At 41.6% G+C, this 25,978-nt stretch overlaps 1 protein-coding gene across 7 annotated transcripts in view; it reads right to left on the minus strand.

Moving 5' to 3' along the window:
* The window catches only part of TRPS1 (transcriptional repressor GATA binding 1), a 214,769-nt gene that overhangs the window by 174,539 nt on the left and 14,252 nt on the right, over positions 1–25,978 (minus strand). For 3 of the 7 annotated variants that reach the window (XM_084511475.1, XM_084511469.1, XM_084511470.1), the window contains exon 2: positions 1,748–1,906. The exons of 2 other annotated variants lie outside the window; for them this stretch is intronic. In XM_084511475.1, coding sequence (XP_084367601.1) covers positions 1,748–1,784 — 37 coding nt within the window. In that variant the 5' untranslated portion in view covers positions 1,785–1,906. Of the gene's footprint in view, positions 1–1,747; positions 1,907–2,917; positions 2,948–25,978 lie in introns of those variants that run through there. 2 more of the 7 variants (XM_084511471.1, XM_084511472.1) reach the window with 2 other exon arrangements.

A 25,978-nucleotide genomic window follows, 5' to 3' on the forward strand; every position in this document is an offset into this window, starting at 1 on the left:
GAGATGCAAGTTGCAGGCTCGAGCCCGAGCACCCATTCCCAGGCCAGCCATGACCAGGCACGTGCGGAGGCACTGTGTATATAAATATATGTATGCGTGTATATATAGATATATATTGCTCTGCAAAGGGAAGACCACCTGGTGATTCTGGGAGCAGCGCTGATGCACTCCAAATGGTGCTAAATCCAGGCCTTTGAAAGCTGTGGATGACCTTCTCAAAACAGTACTTTGAGAAGTACGGCTGGGGATGAAGGTTAAAAATAAAAGAGCAGGCGTCTGTACATCCTCTTATTTACATCTGCTCCACATGAAAGGGCACTGTATGCTATGTTGATAAAAACAGACAACTTCTTAGGGGAAGTGTTCAACTTGTGTCTTGGGCTGGCTCTGTTGTCTTTGTGGTTGAGCTGATCCACAGGCAGCATCGGCTGCAGTGAGACGGCTTTCACGCCGAATGCCAGCTCCTGTTACAGAAATTTTGACACTCCGTGTGGTCTTAATAGGTTTCTTAAATGCCTACTGTGATTCCTCATTGTGGAAGGCACACATGCTTGGGAACCAAGTGCCTCCTCTTTCATGTCAACCACACCTACCAGAATATGTATGCTCTGAATTTTGCTATTTTCTTTCCCAGTAACTTCTGCACCATGAAGTCGTTCAGAACTAAGAGAAAAGAAAGATTTCCTGCTGTGGTAAGAGAGCTACGATACAGACTCAGCCTACTAAAAAAAAGTACACACATATATAATTCAAGGTACAAAGATATTTTAGCGTTACTGCTGCTCTGTGGGACTTCATGAATGCTCTTGGTTAACATGCACTAAAAATATTGGTGGGCATCTCTGGTAGGTGTTCACCTAAGTCTGTATTTTTCTTCTTGGAGCCTGGCTGCACAGCCCAAACCATTTTTTAAAATAACTACTGTTAAATGCAATTTGTGGCAGTTAGAGGACAGAGAGAGGAGTCTTGACTGTGCATAGTGAAGAAAAAAATCAGAAATCAAGAAAGTAAACATCATGGTTGTTACCTCAGTCAAAATTAAACAAGACTGAATGCAATGTTTTAAAATGTTTTTGTTACAGATATTTTTGGCAGATAAGGAAAGTTTAGAGATTTTGCTATCTTCATAGCAACTGACAGAAGAGAGTCAAAGAGAAGGACAGAAAAAAAATCCCTAAAAAGCAAAGAAAAGAAAAACCTGGACTGTATACAGTCTAACTAGACAGTACTCCAGATTTAGATACTTTAGCTGAAATTTTCCTGACCTATCTGGAGGTCTGTGTGTTAATGCGGAGGGGGTGGAATCTGCCTAATGCAGCTCTTTCATGCAGTATTCTACACTTGAGGAAGGAAAAGAAGAAGATAACACTGATTTAAACACAAAATCTTTCCTATGTTGAATTTAAAAGTATTTTCCCCCCTTTTCTCTTTTAGTTTTTGAAAAATCATCTGTAATTTATTTGTTTGATATCCACTGAAGGGGACAGTAAAAAAAGACAGTATTTTTTTTTGTTGCTGAAATTCCACCACTATCGGTTTTCAGAGACATATTATGTAAATAAAACTACATTTGCAATACTCCTAAATTGAAGAAACCATCCCCTAGCAAGTCATAAGTTAGATATAGAAAGAATATAGCCACTCTGAAATTATTATCTCTAAGACAAATAACAGATTGCACAATGTTTTATTGTGTGCCAAGAACGTTTTCAGTTAACAATTTCACTTGAAAAAATGGATCACATACTTGTAAAATCATACCCAGCATTGACTTCATAAGGCATGTGGCTTTAGAGTGCTTTTTACAATTATTAATTCTATTAGTCAACTAGCAGGCGGGCTAATGCAATTGTCTTAGAAGATGCACGGAAGACACAGAAGACATTTTGAGAGCTGATCTGTATATCTGCAAAACAAAACAAAAAAAAAAGGTTTTCCTTCCTAAATTATGTATTCAAAATATGCTTTTTACTTAAAAACATTGTTATGCCTATTGTACATTCACATGCATCTATTATGGGCACTATACAAATAGCGACTGCTGTTCTCTGCTTCTGTTAAGCACGAAATACCACGTCTGCCTTCTCCTTAGGCAGACACGCACACACTTGTACGTACGTACACACAGGCACACATACACACACAGAGGCAGAAAGCAAGGCAAAAATTATCTCAGCTATAAAGTTCTCCAAAAAGTAAGTTTAAAATAAGTTTCACATAAGCATTAAAAACGAGCTGGATAAATGCTATAGAAAATAAAATTGCTTTAAAAATTCACATATATTAACAGGTATTGTTTACTGTAAAGGGACTGGGCTAAAAGCTGTGATAATGGAATACAAATAAGTGGTTCGAATCCAGGCTCTGCTGTCAGCAATTGAAAGTTATCATCTGCTGGCTGCTTAGTGTCCCACTTGCAATGAATTTAGTGGTATTAGTTTAGTTGCTAGTGGGCAACCATCCACATCTCAAAAATGCCATCACAATAACAAGCAAGATTCTTGGCTGTTTAGCAAAGAGGCCAACTGCTCAACAGACACTGGGACTGAACTACCTTTTCATCACTGGAAATGGTGATGTTTCCAAAATAAAAGAAGAAAAAATTACTAAGCCTGATGTAAATGAAAAGACGCCTTGAGCTGTGGGAACTCTGGCTATGTCCCAGGCTGCAAAACTCATCTTTGGGCACCATAATCCAGGGTTTGGTATCTTATTTTCCTTATGCTGAAATTACCTTTAAACCACATGCATTCGGTTTACTTGATATGATCACCCTCAACTATTTTAAAGTAGAATTAATAATACTAACAGCTATACATAGTTTCACCCCAAACCAGCCACGGCTACTCTATTGATTCCTGCATCAGACGGACAGAGATTTTTCTGTTAAACCCATAAAGTCACCCATAGTTAATACCTGGGAGCAGAAGGTGGAATCTTCTACTAAAATCAGCTTGTAATTCAGAACAATGAATTACCATAGCGACTACTGCATGTGAAAAAGAAAAAGCAAATTCTGATAAGCAGTAGTTTCTTATGCGTGGTGAAGACAATAGCTAATTATCTGCTGATCATCAGCTCTCACAATGGGTCACTGTTGCTACTCATTACTTTTACTGAACGTGATGACTTGTCATCAAAGCCTACTGCAATAGTATGGTTGTTGCCTTCTGCTTGCTCTGCAGGTTTAGGTCAGGTCTTAGTCACGTTCTCTTTTTAACAGAATTTAGAAAGAGGTCTGAGTTTTGTGATGTGCCTCTGACTAATACTTGTACAAGTAGATGCACAAGCAGACAAATAGCGAAGTGAGTCAAGGGTCTATGAACGCTCTGATGTTATCAATCAATATGCTGCAGCACCAAGAAGTTAAATGAAAATACGCATTTATATTCAACAGGCTCAAGTAGGACCTCTTTGTTAAAGGATAGTAAAATTAATACTTTTACACTCATATATATTACACACCCACACACACATATATAATGCACATATGGCGTTTAAACATCAATCATTTTGCCAGAATAATGCAGCAAAAAATCATTAACTCTCAGTGTCTCAGCTTAATATATGTCTAATACTTACCTATCTCACAGGAGTGTTGTGAGGCTTAATTAATTAGTGACTGTAAAGCACTTTGTGATCCTCTAATGAAAGGTGCTACATAGCACAAAGTATTATTAAAATCATTAGGACCACAAAAAAGCCCTGTGGAATTCCAGCCTACACTGTCTGTTGGGGTTGGGAGTGATCTTATTATTAAAAGGAGACCGTCAGGCTAATTTTCATAATTTTTTCAAGATCTTTTTTTCCCCCTTTGCTGTTGTGATAGCATGTTAGTAGCTAGAAATTTAATCTTATCATCTTAATAACATACACTCATGTAGTTTGTTACTGCAGGGCTAGAGAAGAGAACAGGGTTTTTGGCACTCATCTGGCTTTCCCTTTTAAGAAAAAAAAAAAATTGAGAGACATATTTTGACACCTTCCCACACTCCACCCCACCAGGACAGCTGATCATGTGAGATCGCAGGATGCTCACCGTAGCCGCATGGGAAAATACTGCTGTGGTTTTAATTTCTCTCTCCTTTTCCACAGGAAAAAAAAAAAAAAAAAAAAAAAAAAAAAGGCAAGACACAAAACAAAACCCAGCTTATTACACATAAATGTGCTACAAAGACTGTCTGCTGTGCTTTATATAAAAAACTCTTCTGTGTTCAAAGTGTCTGCTTCTCTGCCGCACATAAAGCCCTAAACGATCTGGAGCCCCTACCTTACCATTTTCCTCACTCTCTCTACAACAGCAGAGCAGTTACAAGATGAGCTCTAGACAGAAATCTTTGTCTTGAGAGCAAATTTCTGGCGCTCTCCCTGAGCTCAGCACAACCAGAAAGCTCGTCAGGATGGCCCCAGGTTCAAAGGCTTGTACCTTTTCTAATTTCAGCGTTTTCAAAATTAATAATATTCTGTAAACACACTGGTCAGTCTAGGTGAAATTGTCCTATGCTGCCTTTGCTTAAAATTATTGAATGTGCTATATGAGATGCAAACTAACCCCAAACTACAGCAGCACAGGACTGGGCAAATCTCCCGTCTCAACCTCTGTCTGCTGAGAAGGGAGGGGAAGAAAAAAGACTTTTTGTGTAAGGAGCTCAAGAATCAGGCCCTAAACCATGGGAGGGCAGAATAAGCTTAACTACAAGCAACTCCTTCTTTAGCAAGACCTCTTCCTCTGCCTTTGCAACAGCTTCTTCAACCACGCTGGGCTCTAAGACAGGGGCTACCATGGTGTTAAGCAAGAGAAAGTCACTGCAAAGTGCTTGTTAAGCTATACGTATTTCTCTACAAGTCCTCTACAAGAACTGCATGGCCAGTCTTTCCTGCCTGTCATTGTTTGGAACAGAGCACACCTCCTCTTATCAGTTAACATTTGGCAGGATCAAGCATTCAGTCAAAACGTACCTACTTGATATTCTATACCCTGCATGCTCCACTGAAATTATGATAGCTTCATCAATCTAGAAAATGCAAGGATAAAATCATGCCTTATAGGTCCTTAGGACCTTATAGGTCTTCTAGTCCTATATCAAAATGCTGTTGTGCTCACCACCTCTCTTCTCCTGGATTTTCAGGCCTTTCTGTGTGGTCCCTGATCACCAGCTCAAGAGCTTTTGGCAATTTTTTCAACAAAGTTTATAACAAAGAGAGAAGTGTGTGTGTGTGTGTGTGGGGGGGGGGGGGGGGGGGGGGGAAGAAAGAAAGAAAGGAAAAAAAAAAAAAAAGCATTTTGTTGAAGCTTGCTCCAACATATTTAAATTTACTTTCCCAACACTGATCGTTCTCAAATCTCTGAAGGTGCACTTCTGGACATCTTAAATCCTGTTCAGCTACAAAGTGTCATCACCTTCAAACAACTCTCATCAAATAAATCTCTTTATTAATTCACAGCAAATTAATTCAAAACGATCTTTTCTATTACCATATGCTTCAGAGCACAGCACATTATTAGTAGTCATCTAGCCACTGGAATAAATCTAACCTTTCTATGGTTATAAAACAGACACTTGCTCATTTCAGGGAGTTTAGGAGTGGCATTTCAAAACAGATCATTTGAACTTACTTCCAGGCACTTAGTTCATTTTAAGCTCACCACCGGGGGGGTTATGATGCAGACACTTTCAGGAGAAAGTGAAGGCAAAAGGTGATCGGTCTAAAGAGGCAATGCAGGGTTTATTTTACTTATATTACAGTATCAGGCAACCAAAGCCTAGAATTGCAAAATCACTTATTTTTGGAGGGTGCCCGAGCATGGCAGTTTGCTGCTCTGCATTTAACCAGCCAGATGCAGAGCGCTTGCTCCTGCCGGACCTCCACTGCCATTTACCCATCCCCAATGGGGAGCCTGAGACGGCCAAGATTTGCTTTGCCCCGGCTTTCAGTACAGCATCTAAAAATACTCTATGCACTTGGCAACCTGCTAAACCTTGAAGAACCTTGTGAAACAGGAAAAATTAATATCAGCACCATTTTATGGGTAAATAAAAGGATCTACAGAGAGAGATGCAAAAATCAAGGTGTTCACGGCGACTTGCAGGCGGGGATCTCGGCTAGGGGCTGCACCTGATTCCTCCAGACCCATATCCCTCGCTGTCTTTCAGTAGGAAGCTCCAAGCTGGCACTTGGCAAAAGGCCAAGATCCTGTAATTTAATAAGGTACAGCAAAAGCACCTTGCGCAAAAATCTAAATGCTCCAATTTATCATGACAGTTATGGGATAAGCTGACATTTTATTTGTACGCAAATTAGTCTCCAAAACAGCATAAAAAGGCCACACTTTCAAAGAAAATTGTGCCTTTGCTTCTCCGCTCTGCATTTATCTAAGCTTAGCTTTGTGTATTAAAAGTTTAATTTTTATGTATTGATGCTGCTTTGCATGCTCCCCAATCTGTTGTTATTGCACTGCAGAGAGAACCCAGCCTGATTTGCTTACTGCAACGAAATAACTGACTTCTGCCAGGACTGACACCTCCTACGAGAGCCTCGCCATCCTCGCCGAGTCTTCTGGTTATTCTATTAATTTGCAGTCGTTACACTTTATAGGATTGCACAGCATTCCCTATTAGATCAGGCCAGAGGTCCATTTAGTCTGGTGTTCTGCCTTGGAGAGCGGCCAATACCAGAGCCTTCAAAGAAGGTTCAACTGCCTTTGGACAGACACAGAATCGCCTACCTCTGTGAAAAATAAATCGCTGCTAATCCTCAGCACTTAGACAGTGGCTTACTTTCTGAACAGTAAGAAGGTTTATATCCCTTAATTATCTCCATGTATGTTCTACAATTTGTTGCTAAATAAGTCTGTACATCCTCACTTTCAGTGAAAGTGTCCAGTATCTGTGTGAACATTATGATGATCCTGGTATCGGTTATATCTTGTAGCTCTTCATTTATCATCTAAATATAAACTAGTAAAAGCAATTTTTTTTTCAGCATTTTGAATTTGATTCTTTTCAGTGGAGCTTCTCTTTGGCCTTGGACAAAGATCCCCCAGGCTGTTGGTAGAGCTATCACATCCCCCCGTTCATCCTTGTCCTGATGCTAAAAACAGCAGTGTCTCTCCAAACTCTTCGAGTAGGTGTGGCGATCTCCTATGTTTCAATTTCTTTTCAGCCTGGGTAAACATTGTGTTCTTTTTAATCCAAATGTCCTTTGAAGACAATGGGAGCTTAGGGTTTGCAAATGACTCAGAACTGAATCTGAGTTGAGTGTGTTGGCTGAGGCAAACACACTGCTACGCTGAGATGAAGGCTGAGGAATGAAGGCGACCTCCTGGCTCCCAGGCAAGGACAACCAGGTATGGCCACAAGTGACTCATTTCTTCTTCTGCATTAAGTATACAAGGTGCTGATGCTGGTTCCCTTGACACTAATGGCCCCACTGACTTTGAGAGAAGCACGATTGAGATGTTCCCTTCTGCTAGGTGAGACCCATGATACGGGAGAAAGACATTGAAGTTCATTCGCCCAAATCTTCAGTCGAAGCGAACCAAAATTTATGTGGGAGAAGGGGAGCAGATGAAACAGAGAAAAAGTATGGTTTTGGCTACCATTCCAGAAAAGTTAAAATAATTTTCTTTCCAAATAAGGGCAGAAAAAAAAAGAACTGAAATACAGCTGAAATTTCAGCTGGATCAGAACTACAAAGCAGGAAGGAGGGAGAAGACTATAGCCCAGACTTGGAACAGCAATATTAGACTATCACTGGAGACTGCATTATTGCAGTACTTTTCCAACCAGACTAGAACCAAGATGAACATGAGTTTGCAAAAATGTCTTTTTTTTTTTTTTTTTTTATCTCTTTTTTTAAGAAGCAGAAAAAAATTGGCAAGGGTTTCCAGACATAAGTTACATAGGTAAGACAGGGCAACCGAGGGCAACAGGAGTTGAGCCCGTGTACATCAAAGCAGACTTTGGCTTTGGGTACCTATCCAAGCTGAGCCTTCAAAGGTTGTGATGTTCCCCTATTGTTTTGCTTGAATCTTGTCTAAACTTGCTCAGGAGAACCCACATTCAGAAGTATGGGAGAAGGGAAAAAGAACACACATTTTCCAAACAGTGATTTCAAAACAAAACAAAAAAATGTAAATCTACATGCTGCAGGGTAATACTGGTAAGCGTGGCTAGCTATTGTTGCCCCATGCTTTTCAATTTCCATATATTAGCATTCATTGCTGACATTATTAAATCCAAAGTTATTTGGATGCTTTGATCAGCAAATTGAATCTTGAGTCTATATATGATGTACCTATATTCACGTAAAGTTTACAAAACTATTATATTTCCCTATTCTAACTCTTCCCCCCACATGCTGTGAGTTTCCATATATCCCACAGCCATACATTCCAAACACAGACTATTTTATTTAGTAATATATTCAAGAATTTAGATAAAAAGAAAAGCAATGGAAAATGTTTGGCAATCTCTGTATAAACAATTTCTATACATTTGGGTTGAATCATCCAGTAAACTCTGATCTTGATATGCCTGTGACAGATAAAGCTTTGGTCACCGATATGCCCTCTTGACTCGGAGGTCAGAATACCAGGGGATATGTACTGCAAACTCTGATACCTTTTATGCCTATCACAAAAATTAACATCACATTAAATTTAAGCAAGCTAGATTTTGGCACTGAGTTTCCACTCAGCACAAATAACCCCACTCTCCATTGTGAATGGGGGAGAAACAACAGCAGTGGCAACCACAACAAAAGAGTGGATTGTGTGTTCCCCACACAAAACCGAAAGCTGTGCCTATTCAAGAAATCTTGGCCATTTGTCAGAAATCAGAGAACTGACGTTGGAGCCCAGTATCAGCTCCAGCCAAAGCAGTGGTGAATTACCTTGCCTTTGGAAGCATCCCTGTTAACTAGGAAAGGATCTCTGTTGCAGCACAGATCGAATGGTCTCCACGCTAATTCAGAAACACTAAGCCACTTTCTTAAAACAAAAAAAAAATAAAACACAAGAAGGACCAAAGCAACTGAAAATGGATTCACTGTGAGTGGTACGCCTATTGCTTACCCCTTTTATGTCTTATTTATGTTTCTTTTTAAGCTGAGAAACGAAGTAAAATGCCAACAGGAAAGCTACTCTTGCAACGCATCCATCATAATGATTTGTTATGAACTTGCTTTAATACAGAGAATCATTTTTCAGATGGCCCTAAGAATCAAACACAGCACTTGCATTCACTACTGATCATGATTTCTAGTTCACCCACTTCATTTCTGGTAGGAGATGGGCAAGGAGGGCGCAGAATAAGGAGAGTCCTAAAGACTTTTACAGCAGCTTCAGGTCGTGTGCGCTGGCATTCCTTTAGAGCTGGCAAGGGGTGCCAGTTTCAGCCTGTTGACTGCTGGCTGAATATATATAGTGCAAATAATGCTGTACTTGAATCAGTTTTTGCCCAACTCCCACATAAATGTTCCATGGGAAAATCTCATAATGCCTGCATAAGTGATTTTATGAATTTAGCTTTCAGCTTTTGATAGAAGATTTCTTTACTCTACTGGCTTTGATTCTTTATTGCGTGGTGTGGTAGTGCCAAAAGCCCTCACATTAGCCTCGACCATACAGACCCATACAGACATCGGAAATTTAATTCAAACCTTGGAAATCTGCCAGGATCATAAAACACACACAAAAAAGATTTCAAAATTGATTTTTTCTGAGAGCTAAATATGTAATTTCCACAAACGCTAGGACAACACAGGTTGCAGAATCCATACACTGCAGCGTATAGACAGCCACTAACACTACAGATAGGAGTCGAGCAGGAATTTGCAGCCCACGGAGAACGAACAAAATGGACACTTTTTTTTTTCCCCATTTAAGATACGTTTTGAAATGAGCTGGACACTAACTGTATAATTTTTTCCATCAGTAATACACCTAAACATTCGCTTAAAAATAGACTTAGAACTTCTCTAAAAAAACGGTAAATAAATGTACAACCACAGATTACGCCAAGACTTCCACGCGCAGAAATCCCTTATGCGCAAGCGAGCCTTACCGCGCTGCTCCTGTCCTCCTCCTCAGAGCTGCCTTCTTGCCACCTCAGTTCCCAAGCCGGTACCTCACCAGTTTTAAGAAATACCCGGCAACGACGTAGGGCTGATTTGTTGCACTGGGATATATCCCACAAAAAAAAAATGGAAAGCTTTTGACGTGTTTTCACTTATAAAGAAAGCAACTTATTAAAGTAACTTCTGGGTTCACTGGCATCTTTGAGTCTAAAAAAAGTCCCAAAATAATTTGCAGAGGCTACAACAGCACCTTCTTTGAAGTAATGTTGCAACTTGTGCAAAGGAATTTGGGATGTACCTGAGATCTGAAGGTGCGGGCTACAAATTAACACAGCCAATTAGGTGGAGAGGCTGAGAGTCCAACACAGATGGGGCAAGATAACCACAACTGAGCAAAAGGACTGCCAAATGTAAGCCAGTTGGCTGAGTGCAGATCGTGTCATCCTGCTCAGCTAGCTGCTGCCCAATCAATAATCTGTTGCTGCCTGCTCTCCCCACGCCAATCAATCCAAGCTAGGGCTGCTTCTAATTTTCCAATCTAGGAATAGCTTCAGAACATCCACAACTGTTATTTAAAACAACCCAAGAGATAAATGTTTCAGCCACACATCAGTGTGCAGATTCTTCCCAAAACGGGACTAGTCAAGAGTAAATAATTACTCCTGCAATGGTCTGATCAGATAAACTGCAAGACACAAGGCTGCAAAAGCGATCTCTGTACCATTAGCAATCAGGACAGAATCTAGCTTCTAAAATTACTTGATTAACTGGTACAGGACCTGAAAATTGTGATATTTCTGAAGAGAACATTTCACAATAGTTATAGTCAATTTTGGAGAATTAGCATTAGCTATAAGTTTCTATCCCTGGAAATCTGGTACAACTGGATTTATGCTACAAAGATGCCTTGCTTTACAAGAAGGCAGAGATGAAATCAGAGCCAATTACATTTAAGCATCTCTTAAACAATTCTTTTGTTAAGCAGTATGTATTGAAAGAATACATGAGAGGAATTAGAAATGATCTTCATAACTTCTCCGTGGCTTCTCTTCTTGTGAGTAACGAGAACAGCCCAAGATCACGCAGATAAAAATCTGAATGTCATAAGGCATTTGCATAACCATTTGTATGTAGATAACAAGATGAGTGTATATATGCATACATGACCTAAAGTACAGAGACTACAATAAACAAAAGTCACGTATCTGTGAGGTAGCTAATGCTTGGGTCTTCTCCAGCATCAGAATCACCTGGTAAAACCAAGCACGGGATCGAGGCTTTTTTTTTTTATTAAAAAAAAAAAAAAAAAAAAAAAAAAAAAAAACTTTTACATTATTGAACCCCACGGCACCTTGACAGAACTTGACCCATTACCAGAAAAACAATTACTCTTTATGACGCTCAGATCTAAACCGTCTATCTGATTTCCCATCCTATGACACGTTCACGCTGTTGCAGCTCTGGATCTCCTCTGAACCTGAAGGAAAACATCCAACACCTACGCTTCCAACGCTGTCTCCATCCGCACGCAGCAGGACCTACCTATTGCTCCCATTTTGCCTGCTCACAAGATGGCATGCTTGTTTCACTTCAACCCGGGGAGTAAGTCCATATGACGCTTGCTCAGAGCATCAGGGATAATTAAAGGCTGGGCACTGGCCTGGTGGTGCTGTCCCGAGCAGAGCAGCGTGTTCCCGCAGACCGCAGGCGCTTGCAGCGCTGCAGGTACGCTGGGGCTGTGGCCAGCACAAGGCAGCGTGTACACAGGGCAGCTGCCTCTAGCTTCATGAGCTCCAACACTGGAAGTACTGGGGGCTTGCAAACTGCATATCCCAGAAGAAAAAGCATGGCTTGTTTAGCCCAAGGTGAATGTCGCCTACCTACAACGCTGCTGGTGTCTGAGTGCTCTTGTGCAGTATGCTGTAATCCAGGCAGCACGCGCACGTTTGAGTAATCTCTGAAATTACTGAAATTTGTCATCCCCTTGTGTCTCTCTAACAGCTTGACCTATCAATATCTAATGTCTCATTGTGTTTTGATTTCAGTCATGACTGTAAAGCACAGAAATACAGAAGAATGAGACATAAGATTTGGAGGTAAAAAGTCAGGACGCATTACAGAAAAAACAGGCTTCAGAAACTTCCTGAAAATATTAAAGTCAGCAACAGAAACGTACAAAAGATTTTTGTATGAAACTCTGAGAAACAGAAACTCTATGGTGGGCAGTGGAATGAAGATTACATGCTGCAGACCCAGCAGTTCACTTGTCCTGAGAATTGGACAGGTAGAGTTAAGACTTTGGATTTAAAGAAATATCATTTCTTCTCTTTTTCTTCCCTTTAAAGATAGGCATGGGGAATAGAAACAACAGGGACACTCTTGCACATGTTGATTTTGCTCACAGTCACTCTAAAAAGTTTTACAATACAAAAAGGATGCTACCTGTTATTTCAGCTACATCAAGAGTATTCAATGTGTAGTTTTGCTCGTGTACATTTAACTGTATGTGCTGATAAAAATCTTCATGTCATGAGGCATTAACCTGTGTCCTTTACACTAGCCATTAATCAGTTCCTGCAAACCTCTACATTTTGTCCTGAATTCACAGCCCTACACGTCTATTTGGTCCTTGAACGGGGTGAAAAGGAAGCATGTCTTTGGCTGGCCTGGAGCTGGCATGTGGCCACCGCTGAGATTCAAGAAGTGAAGAAATGTTGATGGTCTAGGCGTCAAGATGAGACAAAAGGAAGACCATTGTGCAAGCCCACGCTACCAAAGCAATGCTGCGCAATCTGGAAACAGGGAACCCACAAAAAAGCAGCAGACAGGGATTTCTTTTTACTGTTGGATGAACCGCTTCCTGTAATTATGAACATAAAGGGGTGAAAGTGAGAAAATTATTAAAATGTACTGATGGAAACTGAATTCTCAAAGGCATATTCTAAAGATTAATCTATCAGAAAATGACACTGCAGCAACACCACGCTCCTGGAGCGGACAGCCCGGCATTTCCTTGCTTTGCTCCACAACAAAAGTCCAGTATCAGGTCGTGGGTACCTCTAAACTGTGGGACATGGGGAACTTTCACAGCTATCAACATCCTCACTACAGGTCCGAAAATAGGCTTTGGCACCGTTCTCCTATACGCTTTGGCCTCCATCGGTAGAAACCCAAGCAAACAGGCAGGAGGGAAGCACAACGCACGCATACAGCAGAGCAGAATTGCAGCACCTGGCCTGCAAGAGAGACAGCAACTGCTCCTTGCTGGCTTTTGCTTCCAATCAGCAATGTAAAAAGAGGTTTATAAAGCCATTTTTTATTATTAGTTCACTTTTTTTCTTTTTTGGTTAAATAAAACACTAGATCATTAAAAGAGAGGAAGGGCAGTCCTAGTTAGGCAGCCAGCGTCTGGGAATTGTCTCTTACCATCATTTCCCTTCAACCCTCAGCAAAGCAGCATCATATGCTAACAGCTCCAAGTCCAAAACAGCCACATCGTGGCTATGTTTATGCTGTTTTTCTTACACTCATCAAGAAGTGAGCCTGGTCTTGAGGCCAACTGACAAGGCAAGAAAGAGACTGAAACTCAACTACTTTATTCTCAAGTCACTTCTTTCCACTTGAACTAGTCCATCAGAGTCTAAAGCCTCGTTTCAAACAGCTGCATCCCGGATGATCTAACAAGAGAAATACTCAAGTGAGTTTATACAGACAGTACTAACGAAACTGGATGATGACAAAGTTCTGTGGTATCTTCCATCAAGAGAAGTACTGAGATACCGTACAGAAAACTTTTTAAACTTGTATCATGAATTGGGATGAAAAAATGAGTGCATGCTCTGGAATAAGAATCTCTGGGACTTCATTAAGTCTAAATGACCTAAGAATGAAAAAGAATACTGTAGTAGTCGATCACAATTATAAAGCAATCAAAATCACACTTCAAAAAGCATGATAATGTGCCAAGCAAATGTTTTAGCAGGAACAGGTAAATCATTGTATGTGTCACAGATGACACTGCATTAAGAGAACTATTTATAATGTTCAGAAAAAGATTAGTTTTAACGGAGATTAATGAAGATATGGAAGACGGGACTCTTTATGAGTATCTGAAGTGAAGCGCATTTAGACCAGCAACACAATTGCTAGCAGCAGGTAAATATTAGGGAGGGAAAAGCTTTGGATCATGTTGGCATAAGAACAAATAGACTAGCCATGATTAACTTGGGGCTGAAAATGAGAAGGAAGGGTTTTAACTGACAAAGCAGTGAGGCTATGAAACATCCTTCCACCAGACGCAGTCAAGGCAAAAAAAAAAAAAAAAAACAAAAAAAAAACTAATTTTAGGAGGAAGGTGGGTCACTTTATGAAAGGAATTACATAGTGCGGTTGATGTTCAAAGAGCTACCCACTGCTCAAAATTTCCACACAACTTCAGGACAACGTACACAAATCCACTTTTTCACAGTATGCACAGCTTTACCACTCTTCCTTAAAAACAGTAAATGCCAAGGACACTGTTTTCTCAAAAGCAGATGGGGAAAAAGGCAATTCTTTTTCTCCATCTTTTTTTTTTCTTTTTTTTAATATATTTATTTTCACATTGACTTTCTGCATTTCCCTTAGAGTAAACAGTCTTACAATGACAGTATCTCTCACCTCCAGAGAAAACACATGATAATAAATTATTTGCTACATATTCAAAATATATCTGTATATATAATACAAGATATATGCTAGTTACTTGGGCGGAAGGAATTAGCTGTAACATTACCAGTATGAAAGCTTCTCAAAAAGAAGCTACTTCCTTACTTATTATTATCTGACTGCCTTATCAGTCATTACGTGTGTGACTGTGCCATACTCCAGAAAGGCATCAAACATTTCTTTTTTTATTTCCAAGGCAGTTTACTCATTAGAAAGGCGATTCTCGAGTCCTCTCCACAAAAGACATACCACAAACTGTAATAACCCAGGATTCCCCACGCTGCTCTGCCGGCACAATCCAAATACAGCTACATTTAACAGCAGGGAAAAAAAAAAAAAAAAAAAAAAAAAGTTATTTTCAGTAAATTGTGTACAGAGTGTGAGTGGGACAGAGATCTACAGATATGATACATCTGGAGAGAGCGCGGGCAGTTTCAGACTACACCCTCTTTCTAAAAACCACAAAAAGCAAAGATTGTTGGTCACTAAAAAAGGAAATCGCTTTTTTTTTTTTTTTTTTCCTTTTCGGTAAAACACAACACTTGTTAAAATTCTGAATGCTGGTTTTCTACTGAAATTAATCTATTTGGATGAAACCAAATAGGTTAAAGTTGATAGCTGCTGGTTTTCCTACTGCAGGAAATGGAAGCTTTTTCTCCAACTTCTCTGCCCATCACCCTGCTCGTTTTTGAGCAATCCCATCTTTCTAGATAGTTGTAACACCTCTATTTTCACATAATTCACCATACAAAAACAAAGATGGAAACAGATGGCTAAGCAGAGAAGCCGTCTGTGGTCAAGCTGACCAACACAATCAGTACAGTTCTTAAAAAGCCTTTTATGGGGTTCATTTGGGCCTGACCAAACTTCACACATTATTTTGGTTTAGCTGTGCAAACACCATGCCATTTGCTGTAAGAGCATTTTCCTCCACAATGGCACACCATACCAGTATCACTTTTTTTTCCTGCTACAGTGAAACCCATTTAAATGTGTATTTATGATCCATACTGTCTGCTATAACCAGTGCTTTTTGGTAAGCCACGATTTGGCAGGCCTTTCTGGATCTCATTTCTGCCCAACATATCACATGAGTTGGTTTGTTTTTATTTTTTTCCTTTGGTAACATGCAGTACTTTGTATTCTAGATGACTTGGATGACAGAAGCTGCTTTCTCTGGAGAAGGCAGCTCCAGCTTCTCTCCAGCCCTCTCCAGCTTCTCTCCAGCACATTTTCAGCCCAGCTCCAGCCCTTTGTCTGCCTTTGTAAATCCTGCAACTCTTCCTGTCGGGGCTGGAATTGGATCTGGGCGCATGGGGTGAATTAGCCTGTGTCCCACAGAAATCACAAAGGGTCACACACCTGAAAAAACCCACAGCAGAGCCTGAATCTGACCACAGCCCACAAACACCATGCAGTTCACCATGCCGAAGCTCCTCAGCTGGAGGTTTTTCTACCCAAACACAAGAGCATTTCCACCTGAGCAATGAGCCCTCCTTATCAGAGCGGAGGGAGAAAGCCACTTGGAGAGGCGACCATCAGAAATGGTGTGTGTGAATGAAAATAAGCTGTACATAAAGGAAGGAGTAGTTAAAAAGACTAAACAAAAACAAAACAAAACAAAAAAATCACCAGAAAACAATCTCTATCTCCCAGGAACTGGAAGCGCTGTCTTCAGAAAAGTAAAATCATTATTGCAAGCAAACTGATTCATTAAATAACATGCAGGGAGGATTACAATGCCTTCCTTGTCATTAAAATGCTTTGAAACTATACTTCTGAAAGATATGCTAATGATATTCAGCTTTTGTATTACACAGCAGAAGCTACACTCCAGGTGGAATTTGGAACACCATGTTAGACAGGAGTTCAGACTAGAAAGGCAGTTATTAGCTCGTATGGACTACAAACATCTTTAAAATGCACAGAAGAACTGGCCATCGCTTACAGAACCAGAGGTAGAGGTGCTGAACCAGCCCACACTGAGCACTGCCTTCCCCTTCCACCAGGAAACCTCACCCTACGAGGATACTAACAAGGAGCAACACCATCACAAGTTAGCTACCAGTTTACGCCTACCTTTTCACCTAGTACTTCCAGGACGTTATTTCAATGAAATTAAGTCCTGGTGTATTTTGACTGATTTACCTAAGTCCTTGATAAAAATTTCAAAATACAGGCTCCAAAACCCAGCACAACTGCCCCAAGTGAGTTTCCAGGTGATGCATCAGGTTCACTGTCACAGTAACTAACTCGGTGCATTTTCTGGGTTGGTTCTCTATGTAAGCTGACAGGAAAAGTCACTCTATCAAATAGAGACGTAATACTATTTTTATTGCTTATCTCTTTTGCCCTGGGTTACATCAGTAAGTCATCTCCCTCTGTCAATTTGACAAGCTTCTTCTTGGTGCTGACCTTAAAAGGACACAGCTGTGACAACTCTTCTTTTTTTCTTTTAATAGTTCTCAGCTGAACACTTGTTCTCAGTGGTCCGGGGTCTTCATTTGGCACTGTTTTACCCCAGGGCCTGTTCAGACTGAGCATAAAGTTTTAGTAATTCTCCCCGATAGCATCTCATACCGTCTACTGCAACAGGCACTGGGGAAGTGAGAGGTGGATTTTATTCAGGCAAAGCCACGATTAATTACAAGAGGTCTTATAGATTTGGTGTTATTTTCTTAATGCTCTCTAATTAATAAATGTGTTCATCTCAGAACATACATCCTTATTTCCATAGTCTTTGCACAAGATATTAAGAACTCCAGGCTGGACTCATTCCCCCTGGCATTTTCACTCATTACAGAAATCATTTTGGCTGACTCTCTGCAGGTCCCAGAATTTGAAGACCAGGATCAAAAACCTGCTCGGGGTTTCAAAATAAGGAAGGAAGAAGATACTATCAACTTGACTTAATATAATACCCCAACTAGGGAATATTTGGAAAATACAAAAACATTTATGTAATCTGGAAATAGCGCTTAGCTTTTCTGCCACACAACCTCTAATGAATGTAGCACATTGATGATTTAATGAAATAATATGATTTTGTGCCAAATCCCTCAAAAAGCAAAGAGGAATAGGTACGCGATGTATTTTAAATTCATTGCATTTTTGCACTGATGGTTATTTACGCGGACATAGACTTTAATCATAGCAATTTACAAATCATCAGTTTTAGTCATGATTTAAATTGGCACGCCAAAAACTTCAACATACGCTAAACAATGAGGTTAAAAGAGATTATTTACGTTTTCACTGTGTTTCTGAAAAGTGACGACCCAGTCATTAATAACTGCAAGATATCAGCTGTAACTAAATGTAGCTGTTCAACCAAAGGAAGGAGTCTTCCTTCGGATGGTAACTTGTACACGTTATGCAGTTTGTGTTTACAAATGTTTTTATGTTGATACGTATTAAAATTTTCATTCCATATTTTGTATTTACTAAATAAGTATTTTTTAGGGTTTATGAAAGCTGGATTTAAATTAAATATCATTAAAAACCCCTTTAAAGTATTACTCATCAGTTCAATGATGCCCGAGGTATGCAAGTAAGAAAAAAAATGTTTACAAACCTGTTTTGCATTTAAAACTAATTTAAACGAAGAATTACATGTGTGATTTGTTCACTGTACAATTGTTCATCCAATTGTTTTGGTTTATCACATACTTTAGAAGTAAGATTTCATCATCTCACGCTTTATTTTCATCCAGAGTGGGAAAGGCAAATCAGCTTTTTCTCCTTCTTTTTCTTTTTCTTTTTCTTTTTCTTTTTCCAGTTCCTGGTAATCTTAGTTTTGAAAATGAGCATCGCTGAGCCGAATGTAAAATGAAGAAAACAGTGTCCCTGCACCAGCAGAGGAAGCCTCTGGCAAAAAAAACAGTTTAATCACTTCCACAAGCTGGTTGCAGGTGTTAGCTAGCCATTTCCACCAGGATTGTGGTGTGACTTTACTTAAAACTTTGGCAGCAAATAGGTAAATAAACACAATCAAACAGTACATCAAGCTGTGTAGACTTAAACCTTGGCACAGATCAAAATCTGAAAGTCTTATTTTTGAAAGGTAAATATTTTAAAGTATTTTTAAATACAGGTTTATCTATATCAAAAAGGAATTTCTGTTTTGTTTTGTTTTTTTTTTTTTCTTAAGCATTAATTATTATATACCTTTGTTATTCACATTAGACTATTTATGAGTCCAGTGACTGTTTTAATATATACTGCAGTAGTCTCATATAACATCTTTTGGGATAGAAAATATGCTTTAATATGCTATACATTAAAAATCAAACCACATACATGATGCTACCAGTTTCGCTATGCTCCTACAAGTATCTGCAACATCAGACTATTATGCATGATGATCACAGAAGAGAAAAACCTAACTGGCAGAAGTCTCAATGGGCTTAAACAAAAAAGTGTACTTAATTTATGAGCTGAAAGTCTGTCTGCAGTTTGGCACATACAGCACATCACACCATGTAATTTTATAAAAATCAAATAACTTTGCAAATCACTTCAAATATTTCCTTTCTCATTGGTTTTAATCATGTTTGAAAGGCAAGAAAAAAAATTACAGGATGAAATGAAAGCAAAATGAAATGATCTAGGACCATAATTCTCTTGAACGAACCTTCCTAAATTTTTGGATCATGGACCATTGTCAAACTTCAAACATAACAGGGAACCACTATGCAGCCTTCACATCAAACTTTTTAATTAAAACCCCTAACTGGATGATATGATATTGCAGATCAGTATCATACCGTGATTATATATGTCTGCAGACCACAATTTGGAAACAAATAAATTAAAGAATTAATTTTCCAAAGGGAAGGCTCGTCTCTGGGCTTCTTGGAATACCCATTCTATATACCAAGATACAACAAAATATCTTATAATTCAAATATATCAGGACCTCCTTTCTGTGAGTTTTTAACAGAACAAGTGAGGGCTACCAGTCTGAGACGGGATTTTTTTCATGAGGCACTGCTCCTCACAAATGATCCCGCATAATGAAATATTGGATTTTATCCCGAAATCTCCCTCTCGGTGTGGATTTTTTTCTTACCAAACAAACTGACCAGCCTCACAGCCTCTTTATTACAATGAGTACCCGTGAGGTGAGGTCAGAAGAAGCGGTTTTCAACCCGGAGTGCCAGGGGAGGGGGCGGCCGCCGCCTTCCGCACGGCTTCCTGCGATAAGGCGCTGGGTACCTCAAGGGTACACCGGCCCCATGGGCCCGAGGGGAACGGGGGAAGATAAATAAATAATTAAATAGAAATAACCGAGTTTCCTCGCCCCCCGGGCCGCGCCCCGCGCAGAGCCCTGTGAGGAGCCGGGCTCAGCCGGGGAGGCGGGGGGGGTTGGTTTGAAGGGCGAACCCCGAAAAATTTTGCTCTTTCTGCAGCCTTGCAGCCCCCTCCCGGGACTGGGAAGTCTTTAAGGACTGCAAGGGGCTTTCTGGAGGCTTGTAAATAAGGCCGGGAGCGCGGGCACGAAGGCCGGCACGGCCCCGTACCGCCCGGTAACTTCCCCTCACGAGCACAGCGCAGCACGAGTTTGCTGATCGCAGCTTTTCCGCTGTACCCGAGCCAAGTGCCGGCAATTACCTACACTTATGTAGACTTTTATAAGAGATAACAGTTATCTCTATTGAAAAGGCACGAGCAGAGAGTGTTTTCCTTATTTTTTTTTTTCCCCTCTCTCTCTCCGTTCTCCCCACACCAAAGCTGCTCCCCAGCCCGGGCAGGGCACCGACTCCCCCGAGCAGCGAGGAGGAGCGAGGCCACCGCCTGCAGGAGGAAGGCTCGGGGCCGACCGAAGCCGCTCGCCCAGCTCCTGCCAGCCGTGCCCGGTGCCGGGGCAGGCCCTCAGCCAAAACGCCAGCCCCGACGGGGAGCCCTGAAGGGGGCCGGGGCCGGGCCGGGTCGTGAGGGCAGCGGCCGGGCGCTGCGGGACCGCCGGGTGCCCGCGGCGAGTGCGGGGCCGGGCCGGGAGCTGCTGCTCGGGGCGGCCCTGGAGCCCTCGGATCCCGTCAGGACGAGCCCTGCCCGGGACCTGCCGTCCCCTCCAGCCCCGGCCCCGCAGCCAAAAAACAGGCAAGGAGCGAGCTGCTCGTTTTGCCATGCAAATGAGCTGCTCGCCCTCGGGCGCTTAGCAAATTGCCAGCGCGCTGGGGATGCCCCCTCGCTCTTTTCGCTTTGTTGCCACATGCGCTGGGAGCTGCGGTGGGGTGGCTGCGTGGCTCTTCCCGGCTCGGCTGGAGGATGCGGGATAGGCGCTGGTGGGGAGCACCCCTGGGTGCAGCCCGCCCGGCTCCCTGTGGCACCGAGGCTCTTCTGCAGCTCCTCCTGGGGAGCTGGACCCGGAGCCAGCAGCTCCCGGGAAAAGAAGGGCACGGTGGCACGTGTGGGGCCATCACCATCCGTCCCCGCACACACTCCTGACCCAAAACTGCCTGTCCTTGCACGTCTGTGGGGCAGGAGCTCTGCGGAGGTCCACCTGTGTTTATAAAACAAGGGGCATCGCGCGTGCTGCGCAAACACTACGTGACAGCAAATGACAGAGGGCTTCCATTGTCTCGGTATGAACTCACGCGTGTTTAAAGCAGACATTAAAAACATGATTCACTGCAATAAAAGCATCGCAAACAACTATTTAAAGTAATCCAAAATGAAACATTTGGGGGTGGAGGAGGCAAGCAGACAGTCCAGCTACCCTTCCCCACCTCCCCCAAAAAGACACAAACTCCAGTAATAACATCAACAACTACTACTACGACATTTATACTGTATCCAGAAGCACAGCAGGGTTTTTAACAAGATCAGGTCTCGCTTTCAGTTTCGCTCACCACTGAACGAGTCAGCACTGAGGACTGCGTTAAAGAGGTGTGGGGCATTATTTAGGAGTTATAGAAAGTAGACCAGGATGTTAAACACAGAAGGGAGAAAAAAAAAAAAAAAGTGCCAAAAGCAGGAGAATGGTGGCTAAAACAGAAGATATGAACCTAATACACTGCTCAAGAAATCTTTTCCTCCCCAAACGCACGTACATACATCATAACAGGAGCTCTGAATACTTACTAAAGTTTTGCAGAGAAATAAATGGGTATCTGTTGCATGACTTACAAAGGCAGAGGAAAAAGGAGCAACTTTTTCAGGGTAGCCTCGGATCATACAGGCTGCATTTGCCCCATTCACATCCTCCTCCTTTCACTGCACTTCAGGATTCAATGTGAAGAAGACAGCCTTAGCATATTCATCTTAGAAATCCAAAACATTGCAGAGACCACACTGCAGCAACAGATGAATCTGCTTCTCATGCATTGACGTACCTCCTCAACGTCTGAAGGAAATTCAAGCTCCAGTCAACCCACAAGAGACATGTTGCCTGACTGTACCTTGATGGTATTGTTTATGAAGATGATTTACACACTCGTAATGATTTAAGCAGCTACTTTGCATACATTACAGAGAGAACCTGGAACATGTGACCTGCTTCACAGGGCAGGATTATACCTCTGTTCTTGTTGTGTCATGTGCAACCACATTATTTAGTAGTTAAAGCCCAAGCGAGCACTCTGGTATTCCACTGCCCTTGCCGTGCATGCAGCGCGAGAGTTTCGGCATGCCTCTGAAACCAAAGCTTAGCCTCCCGACTTCTAAAGATAGACAGCTAAATAAATGATATAATTGTCAAAGGGGCTCAGTCAAACCTACCACATGGCTCTGCCCACTCCGGATTATGACGCTGGCTGGCAGTCTTTTTAGGACAGGAAATCTTTCATGGTGTTAATAAATTGGTAACAATGATCATATTCTTAGCAGCCACTCCAATACAAACTTTCATTAGCACTTACACAGCCTTCTGCAAATCACTGAGAATGTATGCAAGATCATCATCAGTTCAGGGTAAACAACAAAAACTTTAAATCCTTTTTTCCTGATGTTGTTTTGAAAAAAAAAATGTCAAAAGCTTTTCAGAAAAAAATGGAACAAACATTGAAAGAGCAGTTGGGCTCCTAGTCTGTCAGTGCTCCTTCATAATTTTAAGCTGTTTTTATTGATCTATACAGTTCTTATGCACAACTTCATTACTGCTTTGATAATTACAAGATAATTAAATACAAGACAGAGCATGTATCATGCTGGGGAATCATTTAGTGGGTGAACTGTTGTGCTGAAAAGTGGAATTCTTTCTGTCACTCACAGAGCGGTGAAACATCAGTAATGAACACAACAGGCGCTGTTTTGGGGGGCAATCCAGTGGCCCAGCAGAGCCACAAAGGGTAGTAGCAAAACGTAAGGTTCAGAATTAAATGAAGGGCTTCCAGACTCAGCAACACATAAACTAAGAGCATTTTCACACACTGCTTTCCCTAAACTTCAGAGCAACACAGGAGCAATCATAGCACTTGCCGTACAATATGCAAGAAAAAAAGTCAGGGTCTGAAAAATCCGTCTTTAAGAAAAGAGAGTAAAACTGGTGGGTGGAGGGGAGGTGTCTCAGCAGCACAAGAGTGAGGACACCCACGCTCTGTTCACAGCCTCGCCACTGGCTCATGGTGACACTGCAGAAGTTATTGAGATTCCGCGTGCCTTGGCTCACCCATCAGTACAATGGGTGCAATGCTTCATCCTGTCCGTAAGAGGCAATTAATGTTTGTAAAATACTCTGGGAACCTTGATTAAAATGCACTGCAGCTTTGTGATAAGTATTTCCTCTGCAAGAGCAAGTGAGCTGGGTTTCGATGGTGGGCAGTACTGCCTGATCTCTGGAAAAGCAAAATAATCATTCTGAAAGAGAAGTATGTGCTTGACCTATGCACACCTGTAGGTGGATCCCTCCTGGAATTTCTTTTTTCTTCTTTTCAGTTACTGGGTGTATATTGCGAAGAGAGGAGCAGTAAAAATGGGTAATTAAAAAGCTTTTGAAAAGCCCTGGTGTTTTCACCAGAGGATCACAGTGGGCCGTCTTCAAGAACTCTGATGCAGAACTATATGTAATTAAAAAAAATAATTATTTGTAATGCTCCCCAAACCCTGTTTTCATTAAGAGAGAAAAAAAGATCACTTTAAATATGAATGCTTTATGAATAAAGAAGATTTCTTTTTAAATTGATGAGCATTCATTTTCCCATAGAGTCGCATAAAGTCTGAGTAGTTCACGTAAAACATAATTATCAACATTTTAAACCACATTTTCCCCTTGAAAATAAATAAATAAATAAGCATGCCAAAATCTTTTTTGTTCATTAAGAGCCAGATCCAGCAGAAAACATCTGCAGACTTCTAGACCAAGCAAGCCCTGGAAGGCCATGGGTACTGGCTGCACCTCGTGCCAACCCCAAAAATTTGGCTGGTTCAGAAAGATTTAAACAAAACAAAAAAAGCCCTGCAGCTTTACATGTCTGGGAATTGTGGAACTGCGTTAGGTTTATGAATAAAGAATAGGGGTGAGAAAAAAAAAAAAAAGAAAAAGAAAAAAAAAACTTTTAAAAAGGAGATCCCTGTCTCTCCTGTCCTCCTGGTGCTAGATGGTGGCTCCGCTCCCTCCCTAGGGACCCCACAGAGCCGGCATGGGCGGCCCAAAATGGCAAGTTCAGCCACCCTACTGGGGTGAGGGGCTTAAGAGGGGCTCGAAATCCGTCCCCGTCCCTTTCTGGGGATCCAAGAACCACCCGAGTATCCAGCTCTGGGCCCCTCACAGCACCACAGAAGGCCGTGTGCTGCTCCCAGCCACCGCTGTGGAGGTGCCAGGTCCCGGGTGCCCGTCCCGTAGCCAGAGGCCTCCCCCGCAACATGGAGGGCCCGGGCCCTGATCGCGGCCGTGGGTTTCCACCACACGCTTGAACGGGCTCCAAGTGGCAGCGCAGAAAAAGAGCCTTGGCGAGCGCGGGCACTCGGCAGCACATATTTAGATTTTGGGCTACCCTGTGTGTGTGTATATGCAAACACAAGGGGAGAATTTACAGCCTCAGCGTGGATGCCTGCTGAAATAAAGAGTGAGTTTGGGAAAGCACAAATGGGTCGAGGGCCCTGTTACTGCCGCAGGATTAAAGGACAGGTTCGGGGAGTTGCCAGGTTTTAAGACTTTTGACAGAAACAATGGGTTATTCTGACAAGCCTTTCACTCTGCCGCCCTTTGGGAAAGCCAAGAAACCTCACGTTGATTTAAGTCCTATCTTGTCGTCCTCCCCGCTCAGAGGATCAGCCTGGATTTTCAATCAACAGCCAGCTCACCTCGTGTAGCTATCTGTGCGTGGGGAGAAGGACCAGGCTTGTTTCAGAAGACCAGCTAACAGTACAACAACACGATCTGCACCAAGGCCATCCCCAAATTCTGGTTTCGCAGTGTTTGCTGTATGGACACCTACTAGAGGGAAACAACAGCTGCAGTATGCTGCCCGGGTTAGGGAGATGTGATACAGGCGAAGATCCGTACTGTGGAGTGAGTGCACAGAGGGGCTCTGTGCAATGTCCACGTCACTGCAGGCACTTTGCAGGTGTGTATTTGCAATGCTATTTATACAGTGCAGAAAGCAGACGACATTAATAGGCAGCGTACACGGTTCCCTATGTCTTTAGTGCTGCCTTCGACACTGGGGACCCCCAAGACAAGCAGTCTCACTAAAGCCTCTCCCATCCAACATGCAGACTTCCTTACATACACAGACTCTCCAACTGCAATTAGACATTTTTTAAATTATAAAAAGTTCTTGAAGTGAAACCTTTGTTTACGCGTTGAAATGAGCCAGCTGACATGAAAAAAAAAGCAAATTGAAAAGCCAAGAGACTTGTATTTAAAATGCGGAATAGGTTGGATATCTTAAATAAATAAAATTAATCTGAACATGCACTAAAGTAAATGTATTCTAACAATGCTAGATACAAATAATCATCGTGTTTATCATTACAGCCTTATATACCTGTTGGATTACTGCTTTCAAAGCCTTAAAAAATGTACCAGTGTCTTTGAATTAAAATGCATTTTCTTTATGCTAAATCTGTGAAGGTACTCTTGTGGGAAACACCGCATTCTACATAAATTTTTATTAGGAAAAAAAAAAGCTTACACAGCTTCAGAAAAAAAAAAAGCACAACCAAATGGCAAAAATCCCGACTTTGTCCATTCATCCTTTGATTCTGTCTTTGCCATAACAAAATTCTGTGAAAATGCTGCCAGAAA

The sequence above is a fragment of the Aythya ferina genome (genome assembly GCF_964211825.1).
Source record: "Aythya ferina genome assembly, chromosome: 2".
In the NCBI taxonomy this organism is placed as follows: Eukaryota; Metazoa; Chordata; class Aves; order Anseriformes; family Anatidae; genus Aythya; species Aythya ferina.